This window comes from Elgaria multicarinata, chromosome 16 (assembly GCF_023053635.1).
Source record: "Elgaria multicarinata webbii isolate HBS135686 ecotype San Diego chromosome 16, rElgMul1.1.pri, whole genome shotgun sequence".
Classification (NCBI taxonomy): domain Eukaryota; kingdom Metazoa; phylum Chordata; class Lepidosauria; order Squamata; family Anguidae; genus Elgaria; species Elgaria multicarinata.
Window position 1 is genome coordinate 15,173,092 of NC_086186.1, and position 12,304 is coordinate 15,185,395.

The following is a 12,304-nucleotide window of genomic DNA, read 5'->3' on the forward strand; positions in this document are numbered from 1 at the left end:
CTTGTGTGTGTGTGTTTCTAAAAACGAACCAAAAAATGGGAAAATGGCATTTTGCAAAATCAGACACGATGGTCTCAATCTCAGGGGCTGTGTGTGGGATTTTCACCTGCACAGGTGGCCTTCTGAACCTCATTTAAACCTCTGTCCTTCATGTCACTTTGAGAATTCGCTCCAAAATTCAGGGGCATTCAAGGTGGCCTCCAAGGCAGCATGGGAAGCTGAAGTTGTGGAAAAACATGCTCATATATGCATATGAATCTCTTGTGTTCTGCCCAGGAGGGCCAAAATGCTAGAGTACCTAAGGGCTACTTCCCATGTAATGCAAGTTCATGCAACAGGAGAAAGTCCATACTCCTTAGTCCATAAACCCCTGTGACAGTGGACACAAGTTTAATGTGTGCCCACATTATCATTTTTAGTGAGCCAATAAAAAATGTTTTGCATGCATCCATAAGACAGTAATATGTAAAGTGCTTTTCAGATGAACATATACAGTTGGGAAAGTCCATGAAAGGATGTAAGAGTGACATGTGAAGATTTCCATTACTTTTCCAACCCAACAGAAAGGGTAGCATATTTGGGGAGCAGGTTGTCTGAATGTGGCCATCCTAACTGAGAATCATTGAACTTGAATGTTCCACATCATTGGAACATTCAAGATCAGCTAAACCTGGATACATTTCGGAGAAACTTGTTTACATGAACAGTAAGTGCAGGGGTCTAGACTTAATACTACGGGCACAAGCTACACCTAAGAAAGGCTGGCCAGAACAATGCATGTAATGATAGCTTAAGACAGCACCTTCTCCCTTACCAACCTGCCCAATCACTGAGGTCATCGGAGGGCATGCTCCTAATGGTTCCATGTGGGCCTGTGGCCTGACTGGTATCCACCAGGAGAAGAGCCTTTAGTGTAGTGGCCCCTTTTCTGTGGAGCTCTCTGCCCCTGGAGGTCAGGCAGGCACCAACACTACACTGCTTCCGGCATCCCCTGAAAACATCCCTGTTTCGAGATGCCTTCCCCAACTGAGTAGCCACTGTTTTTTCTGGCTCCTTTCTTTTTTTAACTGAATAATTTTAATTTGCTTTTTTAATCTTCTTTCTTTTTATATCTATGTTCACCGCTCTGGAATCGGTGTTAGATAATTGTTGTAAATAAATAAATGTTGTAAATAAATAAATAAACAATCAGATTGGCCAAGCCACATACCTGTGCAGTTACCGCCACTTCTGTCCAATTCGTAGCCTGTCTCACACTGGCATCGGAACAGGCCAGGAAGGTTGTGACAAGTCCCAAAGACACATATGTTAGCAAGGGTGCACTCATCAATATCTTTAATAAGAGGGTGGGGAGAAGAAGAGACAGAATTTGCTGTAATTATTTCGATACGAACAAGAGTGCAATTTTGCAACATTAAGAATTCAAAAAGTGAAGTACAAAATTAGATAACCAAAAACACCTGCATGTTCTTTAACAATATAAATAGGGCTGCACAAATTCAGTTACCATAGAGACCGCCCCCTTCCCTCTCAGGCACCTATTCCCTCCCCTGGATGACCACAGTGTTCCCAGGGCAGTGCTCTCAGTTTTCCTGAGATATGAATGAGGAAATAAACTAAAGTTTCTGGGTGAAAGTAAAGAGGTGGACTCAAAGATGCTCTGGGAGCTGAAACCTGTCTCTTGACTCTTAGTTTTGTAGTAGGGTGGTGGAGGTGGACAGGATTTGCCCTCCATACCAGTGTTGCTGATTGCCTTAATTACATTGGATTTCCAAATTAAGTACTGTTGATATAGATTTCGCTGAATTACCTTCACAGGCTTTCCCATCTGGGCTTGGCAAAAATCCCATGTCACATTCACAGCGATAACCTCCTGGAGCATTCAGGCACTGACCATTTTCACAGAAGTTTAAATTCTCTGAGCATTCGTCAAGATCTGGAAAGAAAGAAAAATGACATTAATGCAAATGTTCTCTCTCTCTTTCTAGGCAAAGAAATAACTGTTGCCTAAGGCCCAAAATTCTACTTTTTCTCTACTTTGGAAGATATAAATTGTCTTCTAATCAAGTATGAAAATGCAACATGGGAGATGAAATGGTTGACCTATGGCTATGGATTGAGCTCCGAATCAACTAGAATTTTTAAAATAAAAAATATATTCCTGAACTCCAATAATGGAAATCATTCAGAAAAAGTGTTAGAAAATAAGGTTTATTTCAATTGCACAAAGGTCTCAATTTATTACAAAATACCTACTCTAGACACCCTATGAAAAACAGCAATATGTACAAGTTGTAAATCAAATCTCTTAATAGCAGTAAATACTTAACCCATGGATTGTTACCTTACTCAGAGTTAACCCATGATTTGGCTGTCAGACGATCAGGCAAACTGCTGTTTATTATTATTTATTATTATTTATTTATATAGCACCATCAATGTACATGGTTTGTTTGGTCAATTCCTGAGTAGTTTGGTTCCTGCCCCCTTCACTCTGTCCCTGTATCCTAAATGCCTTCTTGGCACTGTAGCACAGGGATGTTGAGTGGCTGGATTTGACTGTTCTTGCTTGCCACTTCTGTAGCCTGGTGAAATGACCCATGAACAACCCAGAGTTTTGGGTTCACACCTAATGACAACCCATGGTTCAAAAACCCAACAACAAACCATGGGTTCTCTTCGTGGTTTGTTTGCAGTTAACAACCCATAGTTCCAGGTTTGCACATAACAACAATCCACAATTCAACAACCCATGATTCAACAACCCACGTGCAAACCAGGTCATAGTCTGAACTGATATAAGACAGCTTCCTATGAGACGGGCCCCACAGTTCTAACTCTTAGCCATAACAGTACGTTAGGATACAGGCTATGCAATGATGTGTCAGCTCTCATATTTTAAGAGCCTTTGCTATGATTATATTCTCTTTTTTATACCCTTCATTCAACGTAGACATTGACTGAAGGAAAGGAAAGGAAAGGAACCTCTCGTGCAAGCACTGAGTCATTACTGACTCTTGGAGGGATGCCAGCTTTCGCTGACGTTTTCTTGGCAGGCCTTATAGCGGGGTGGTTTGCCGTTGCCTTCCCCAGCCGTTATTACCTTTCCCCCAGCTAACTGGGTACTCATTTTACCGACCTCGGGAGGATGGAAGGCTGAGTCGACCCGAGCCGGCTGCCTGAAACCAGCTTCCGCTGAGATCGAACTCAGGCCGTGGGGAGAGTTTCAGCTGCAGAAACTGCTGCTTTACCACTCTGCGCCACACGAGGCTTCATCGTTGATGCTGGAAGAGCATCCTCTACTGCACCTCAATGCAGTAGTCTACCTTAGGGGTGCAGGGCAGGCCACATACCTCACATTGCTCTCCACCCGAAATATCCAGCCGCCTATGCCAACTGCCTCACTCTGCCTGATGATAAGGCCAGGCAGAGGCATTACATTCAGATCTCTCTCTCTCTCTCAGAGAAAACTCACCTGTACATGTGAATCCATCTCCAGTGTACCCTTCTTTACATAAGCAGCGGTATGATCCCATGGTATTTTTGCAATCAGCATCTGGGCTGCACGTGTGTGTCCCATTAGAGCATTCGTCCACATCTAAAGAGAACAAAAACCGCATTAATAAGGACACAACTATTTATAATTGCTATCTTTATGTGTACTCAAAGAATAAAGAGAAAACTTGCAAGTAGTAATAGGTCTGAAAAAAGGCCGACAATTTGTGCAACGAATTATTGCCCTATATCTATCTGAAAATTGTAGTATAACACGTACTAAATATGTGACCTAGCAATGAGTCTGATAGAAAAAAAATGGGTAAGGGTTTTGCAAAACCATCAAATCCAGGACTCTGAAAGAAATAGTGGTACTATATAGCGTACGGATTGTGCCAGGTGTGGGGAACCTGTGGCTCTTTGGACCCCCTTTCCTAGTGAGCCCCATCTCATCTTCTCATGAATGACCTGAAAACTGGTAAAGACCTTCCTTTTAGGAAGACATTTAATATATACTTTGAAATTTGTGTTTTTAATCAGTCTCTATTTATTTGAATACCTTAAATATTCAGATTGCTGTTCCACGGTTTTCTGCTGCTGTTTCATGTTTTACGTTACGTTGTAAATTGAAAGGATGTTTTTAAATGCTAAGTAATTGAATATTTTGCAGGTTGCCTAGAAATCCTTAGATAGGATGCATAGGATGTTGGACTACAACTCCCATCAGCACTGACCAATGCTGGTTGGAGATGATAGAAGTTGGAATCCAACATAATCTGGAGGTTCCCCTCTATTGGATGATGCCTTTGTATTAGATATGGAGAACTGAAGATAATTCAACACTATGGTCGTGATCCAAAGATCTTAAGGTACACTCAGGGCCATGTGCATTCCCAGCTGGGGGAGGGGGGTGTATGTTCAACATCAGACCATCATACTAAATAAAAAATGATTTTAAAAATCCTCTGTATTTCAAATGGGCTCTGCTATCTAGCACGGAAGACTTCTTTGAGAAACGTTAGGTCCAACACCCTCATGGTGCTGACATTTAGTCAGTCCTAGAACATTTCTAGGACTGACTAAATTCAAATAAGTACTCAAGATGGGGATTATCAATTGCTATACCATCCAGCTCATCACAAAATTGCAGTTGTGCCAGATGCAAATGTTAGAATTGGTGTACGATTAAATGCAAGGTTTTTGAGAAGAAGCTGGGGGAAGCTGATCATTATAGGTAAAAATAACTACTATGGTACATCCTAATACTTTGCAAATTCTTATAAAGTATTCCATAATAAGGACTGAGAACCATTGTTTACATTCCCAAGAAGGGAAGCGGAAGTAATTTTAGGCTGATTATTTGAAGGAAAAAATGCTTATTTTAAAACCATCTGGGCAACAGTACAAGGGGCTTAAGGAAGCAGCACAATTTCCTTCTCCACAAGTTTTCAAGGAGCAGTTAGATAAACATCTGTAAGAGGCTGCTAAAATCTGTAGAAGTCTGTGGATTTGGTAACTATAAAGTCAATTCTAGATTAAAAATCACAGCTTTCTTATCACTGGAAATAGATAACATTTGCTTATCAAGCCAATGGATGCTGAAATTATTACTTTCAGCACTGAGAAAGATATATTTCAAAGGTTAAAATAACAGCAGAGTGCCTCAAACTCACCTGTACATTTGCTACCATCTCCAACCCAACCTGGACTGCAACTGCATTTGAAACTTCCAGCTGTGTTTGTACATATAGCATTCCGGTCACAATTATGGGCTCCAATTTCGCACTCATTAACATCTGCAGGAAGAAAAAAAAAAGTATAAGGCACCCATGTATTAGCCTTTTCTCAAATCTCGCAGGGCAAACACTTCCCCCTTTAATTATTTCATTGTCTGATAAGCAATTTGAAAAATCTGTGAGCGCAGTATACAAGCATCCAAGAATTACATGTGTAACTGCTGGAATAATTCCTCAGAGAGCATCACCATCAGCTTGTCTCTGCATGGCGTGATTTTGATTATGTGTTGGTGATTAAGCCTGGTGCAAACTACTTTCACTTTTCCCTATGGCAGCTTGTTTAAACCTACTTTTGTGTTACCAGAGGAGTACAAAACAGATGAAGTAAGCATATCAGCCTCAGGGCAAACCAAGTGCGATGGCAACAGATCCTTGGTTTAAATGATGACCTTGAATGGATCTATGAATCATTTCATTAAATGTCTAGCACTTACCTTCCCCTTGCATGGCAACTGTGGCCTTTGTTAATAGAGAGCTACGTTCTCCAAACTTGGGCGTAGTCTAAGTATCTGGTTTAGATTTTCTGCAACTCAAGCTTCTATCTTAGAGCAGGGCTGCAAGAACTCTAACTTTCTAAAGGACTACCCTCCCAGGATTTAACTCCTGAATTGCAAATTTCTGAAGGAAAATTTCTAAATCCCTCCTGGGAATTAGCTCTCCTTACTGTGCGGCTGCTCTCCCCAGATGCAGGAACGTCCAACTTCTGTTTAGCCTGGTCCTCCTCCTCCCTGCAATGGAGGCTCAGCCGCTTCTCTTCCGTGCACGCCGCCATCTTTCCTCATCGTGGGGAGGAAGGAGGGAGTGTGACAACAGGGTAGAGCCAAGCTAGTCTCTGTCACTCGCCTTCAGAAGAGCAATGGGGAATAATCAGGCTCAATTTTGCTGCCTGTGGAGCTTCCCTAACTGGGAAAGCATGTGCGCAGTAAAGCCTGGTCAAAGTAGCAGGTGGAAGATGGCATCACACCTGCTCCACCCCCACCCCCACCCAAAAGTAGTTCTGCACACATGAAGCAGGACAGGCAGCAAACTAATAGAACCTTTGCTCTGTTGTACAAACGCCCGACCAAGCAGGATCCATTAGATCTCGACACTTGATTGATTTCAGTGCTTGGTTAAAAGATAAGCTCTTTAATCAGACCTTTGGTTGAGCATCCTTTAGACTTATTATATACACTGCTCCCATTCTGACTACTGCTTTTAGGAATTGTTCTTGTACTGCTCCTCTTGGCATATTATGTTAATACTGTCTGCTTATTATTGCTGTATTATAAGTTGTTGGTTGCTATGTGTGTTTTTAGATATTGTATCACATTTCATTTTGTAACCTGCCTTGAGTTTGTTTGTTTTAAAACAGGTATGATAAAAAAAAAATCCTTACAGGAATAAGAAGTCCCATTTTTATCTTTTTAAAAGGCCCCAAAGGAGTGGGAGGGAAGGCACAGTAGCTGTGTTTTGGAAGAGCATTTCATGCCCCTCAAAAGCCATGTTTTTGCCCTGGACAGTTTTATGAAGAAAGGATTTTGTGCGGCTCTAGTTTCATTCAAAGGAAAGGAAGAATCTAACAGCGATTTTCAAACTGTTGATTTGGTCCCTAGATAACGAAATTAAAAACAAAACAGATTTCAACTCTCCAGTAATACAAAAAGACCAGATTTTGTTACTCTATCAAGTCTCTTGGATTCCTGTAATACCGCTGTGAAGTGGGCCGCTACTCAGCATGACTAAAGATACCCAAAATTGGCTCTAAAGGGAAGAGCAAAATAGCCATTGACCTCACTAAAAGCAAAAGAGTACAGTGTCAAGACTGTATAAACATTTTCTCTATCTTCCCACCCTCCTCCTAATCTCATTTCCTTGCAAAGTTTCCCTTTGAGCGTAAAGCTGCAGCAGCCAATAAAAACAAACTTTCTAGCCCAAGGCTGTCGCTGCATCCTCAATGCTTCTTCCTACTACAGCACATGCCTTCTTATCTGTGTAAGCAATTCCCATTAGCATGATGTGAGAGATCTGCTCTATTTTTCAGGCCAGTTTGCGTCATGCACATCGGAAGTACAGTTGCCTCAAGCAATTACAAGCCCATATCACCGTTCAGTCCATTCTAGGAAGGTTTGTGGTCACGTTCAAAATGGCAAGGCAACAGAAACTGGCTAAGGGCCTTTCTACACCTAAGGATTACCCCAGGAAAATGGAGGGATCATCCCTGCCTGCTTCCGGGATACCCTGTGTGTCATTTGGATGCACAGGGATGATCCCGGCAGGTGTAGAAACGGCCTTAGTTTTATATACGGTTGTTAAACCACCTTGGGAGGGTTTCTGCCCTGGAAGAAGGTTCAGAAACGTTTTAAGTTAAATAAATAAATTCGCAAACCACAAGCTCTTTATTCAGTTAATAGCAGGTCTCTACATGTAAAGCAATGACAAGGCCTGGGAGGTGCACCCTGGGCCTAATTAGCAAAACAGAGCTTTTCAGTTGCCTTTCAACTACTGAATATGCTTGACAAGTTTTTCTGGGCTCCTCCTTTTAGGAAGTGTCCTCTCGACTGAAGCTCCAACAGTCCACCACTCTGGCAGAATGTCTGCCACCTCCTCTCAGCTCCACCCGCTAAATTCAGCAGCAAGATGTGACATCTGTCAATGCCAGTCCTTCCTCTCCGACAGAGACCCATAGGAAACGGAGGCAAATGGTCTCTGAGCCCGGCCCTCCTGCTTGATAAGCCCCTGGGAAGGTTCTTCACTGAGTCCTGGAAAGTCTTGGGGGATTTCCTGCCCTGCTTCCTATCCCGGCTAGGCTTCTTCTAGCTCTTCCTCTGAATCTGAGTCAGAAAACAAATCAAGTAGCCAAGGCCCCACCCTGACAGGTGGCTTGTTGCCATGGTTAACAAGCCACCCCAGAAACCTAAAACAGCCCACAGGTTCTGGGTGGCTTCTTTATCACAGAAACAAGCCATCCTCGCTGTGTTTGCATGACACAGCAAGCCATACTGGTGAGGTTAATTATATAAACCCCCCTGAGATGCACAGCAGGGGAAATAAGTCACTGTGGCTTATTTCCACCACCATGATTGTACGAACCAGGCCAGTTTAAGGTAGTTTCCTATGTTCCTAAATCCCGATATCTACTGTTAGAAGGATGAGGGAGCAGATGATGCAAAACAAACAAACAAACACCTCTGTCTGAGACCCTGGAGAGACACTACTGGTCAAAGTAGTCTGGTGTTAGGTAGCTTCCCATGTACTACTAAAAGAGCTGAGCTTGAAGACTTGTTAATGTGTATGCTAGCAGGCTACCCCCTTTAGAATAATATCTCTTGAAGGGCCCAAAACTAGATGTGAGTTCTGAGAGCAGACAGGAAATGTGTAACAACGGTCCTGGTTTTGCCATTAGCCAGTTGAGAGTGGAGAAAATTCACTGAGCATCAGATGTAATGAATACAAAACATTAGAAGCTTTGATGACGTACAAGCTAGAGTTGGGTTAAGGCTTTTATGCGGTTCTCCCTACTCCTTCCCTCTTTCTCAGCTGTGTTTCTCATTCATGCAATATATACACATAACTTAGTTGACCCAGCCCACTTTCTTTTTCAGTTAATTAAAAATGACGGCATGAATCCAGCCAGATTTCTGTCACAGTTAATGTATATCTTTGCACAAAACCAACTATTTCCTTAAACTATGCCCACAATCTTACTAAGAGCTGAAGTGAAAAAAGATTAACATCTGTGTGGAATGGGATTGCATGTCAGTGGGTGGATTACGAACACAGTTAAATGATTGGGGTGAGGGGGGAAAAACATGTTTACTTGTTAAAATGGAAACAATCAGTAATGACAGGAGGGATGAAATATGTAGATGTAACTGTAATAGAGCTCAGAGGACGTTATGTAGTGGTTCTCATGAAACAAGGAATCTACTCTTCAAAGTTGTATACACATTTTTGCAATTCTTAAAAAAGTGTGGGTGCCTTTTGGCATTGTCTGCAAGAAGAAAAGAATCCTTCCCCTATTGTTGAGCTTTCTAACACAAGGGGTCACAATTTTTAATACTGCCACTAAACGCTGTGTCGCTGGGGTCTCCTGTCTGGGAATAGGAAACAGAGCTCATGGCACTTAGTCAGAGCAATGGAATAGGCTAGAGACACATTGCGTTATTACATTTTAACAAAGGAATTTGGACAATTGGGATAAAAAAGAGGATCCCGCCCTCCACTGTTCCCTTTCCAAGGGCAGCTGCAAAGATTGTGCTAATGTTTAGATGGCCAGTAAAAGGAACATAGACCACAGTGCTGAACGTAGCATTAATACAGTACATAGTTAATTGTCAATCAATAACATTTTGTCGAGGGAGAACTACTCCATATCTTGGGGACCGCCAGGGGAAATCTTAAAATGGTCACTCTATACTAAACTGAATATTCTCACAACTGAGATCTTCAGTTCATAAGAACATGAGAACATAAGAAGAGCCCTGCTGGATCAGACAGAAGGTCCATCTAGTCCAGCACTCTGTTCACACAGTGGCCAACCAGCCGTCGGCCAGGGACAAAGCAGGACATGGTGCAACAGCACCCTCCCACCCATGTTCCCCAGCAACTGATGCTCATAGGCTTACTGCCTCAAATACTGGAGATAGCATACAAACATCAGGGCTAGTAGCCATTGATAGCCTTCTCCTCCAGGAATTCATCCAACCCCCTTTTAAAGCCATCCAAATTGGTGGCTATCACTACATCTTGTGGTAGTGAGTTCCATAATTTAACTATCCTATCCTTCGGGTCCTGTTGCACCATTACACCATTGCTGCAAGCTCATCCTTGCCTTATAGCTAGCCATATATCTTCTGCTTTCCTTTCTGCCCCTTTCTTAGGTTCCTGGGCTCTCCTGTCAGAGTCCTGACTCCTTCTTGATACCATCAACTGCTCTGTCTCCTTCTTGTTTCCTGCTCTACTTGAGCAGAAGAAGCAAGTGAACCAAGGCAATGCCATCTCTATCCATTGCGGCAACCACATGTTATAAATCCGTGGGTAGAAGAGGGCATTTCTGTGTTCCTTACAAAGCTCTGTGTCTTTTATTCTCACATTCCACTGGTAGAAGGGGTCCAAGTCCTTGTTTGGAGCCACAGACTCCATGTAATTTTTCTTTTTCAGGGCCAATCAACACACTTGAGAAAAGTTCAACACAAACACACACAGTTTTTAATGCTGTCACTGTGTCACTGGGGTCTCCTGTCTGGGAATAGGAAACAGACTCCTATTAACATGGGTTCAGCCTTCCTGGATTGTTCTGCTTTAGAATGCAGGTGGGGACTGTGTAGGAGAAATGGTCTTCTGTATCAAAACCTTCCTGCCCTTGGAAAGCTAACACTAGGGGGAAGGGTTCTTTCCCTTATTATTTCCCTTGACGTCTTAAATTTTCTGGGTAAGTAACCTTCTACACGAGGGGGCATTCAAACATAGGATCCCCACATCTGCATTCTGAAATGGTACACTACCAGAATGACTCTACTGTGAGCTTGTTCTGAATGTCTAGATCAGGGCTACAGGATCACAGGTCAAATCTAGACCTCCTGAGGTCACAATTGGCCCTCCAGAGTTCCCAGTCGTTCGGTGGTTTCTTAGCTTTTGTGCAACTTTTTTCCCTGTTGTAAAAAGTTGAAATGCCTCTCAAAAAGCTAAGTTTCTGTCAGTAAGAACTACAATATGCTGGTATGTTGGTCCTGTCCCTTTGCTCCCCCCCCCTGCCCTGCCCACCACTGGAATGTGTCCCCTGAGAATTTCTCTGGAATGGGATTTGGACCATAGATTGAAAGAGGTTCAATACCTCTGGTGTAGAATCATCTACAGAATGCTGGAAGCTTGGTCCAAGAAGGAAAAGGAAGGATCTCTTAGCTCCACATCAGTTCGTAAGTACACATGGAAGAAGACAGCTGTTACTAATGAACAGTGAAACATGATGTTCCCACACTGTTCTTACCTAGAATTATTTTCAAATATTTCCGATGTCTGCTTTACAACATTAATTTCAGTTTCCTAGAAGAAGTGACTTATTGGCTTATGTATTTGTCTCACTTGAGCTGACAAGAATTGTGTGTTTGAAACCTATATGTGTTTGTTCGTTTTTAAAAAAAATTAAATTAACCATATGCTTATGTTTATATTTTAGGCAATAGCTATGATTTGGAACACCTTGGCTCAAATACCAAGATCCTGTGTTATTAATGTAACTAGCCTTTAAGCTTGTAAGTTTGAACTTCAGTGCTTTTGGCTAGCAAATGATATGAAAATCATGTTTGTGTTGGTTTTGCTAACATATCTTGATATAATTCAGTTAAATTAAGGATGTGTATTGCTACGACTCTGAAAGCACAATATATTTTTTTCAAACACAAACTATTTGCCAAAACAACATTTGGAGTAGAAGGTTTGCTATTTGCACACAGAGTGTAGAGTTACCAAATCCAAATGCAATATAGACTTGTTGATGTGGGCCTTGGTGGTCTAGTCATGATGTAGTGAATTACATGCTGTGTTACTTGGTCCAGCCTTGTTCATAACTTGGAGTTGTGCCAATCACTTAGGTGGAATAAAACTCAGTATGAAGAATTTGCTAGAGTAAAGGACATTACTCATTTTACACCCTTCCATATACAGGAGACATTTCTATGTCTATACACAGAGTGACTTTGCTAAGCAAATCATGAATCTGGCACAAAATAAGGTGTATGAAATCCAGAATTCCAGGATTAGATGCCTCTCTTAGGCAACCTTGACCTGTTCATTATCAAAGCACTCACTGGCTTCAATCAGAACGTACAAAGGCGTTCTGGTTTCCACATGATGGCCTGGTCTATCCAAGATCATCTTAAATCACGTTAATGATGGGTCATCATCATATTTATGTGTTGCCCATTCACATCACACATGGTGTGTAGATAGATAAAGAAGTGTCTCCTGCTTTTAGAAAAATGCAACTCGGGAGAGCCCACCCTGAGAATCTACAATCCAAAACTCAATGGAGC

General features: G+C 42.1%; 1 protein-coding gene across 1 annotated transcript in view; it reads right to left on the minus strand.

The window, feature by feature from the left end:
- Positions 1–12,304, minus strand: part of FBN1 (fibrillin 1) — a 200,171-nt gene that overhangs the window by 46,127 nt on the left and 141,740 nt on the right. The window contains exons 32-35 of the mRNA XM_063142808.1: positions 5,169–5,291; positions 3,476–3,598; positions 1,811–1,936; positions 1,211–1,333 (exon numbers count right to left, since the gene is read on the minus strand). Of these exons, the coding sequence (XP_062998878.1) occupies positions 1,211–1,333; positions 1,811–1,936; positions 3,476–3,598; positions 5,169–5,291 (495 nt within the window). The remainder of the gene's footprint in view (positions 1–1,210; positions 1,334–1,810; positions 1,937–3,475; positions 3,599–5,168; positions 5,292–12,304) is intronic.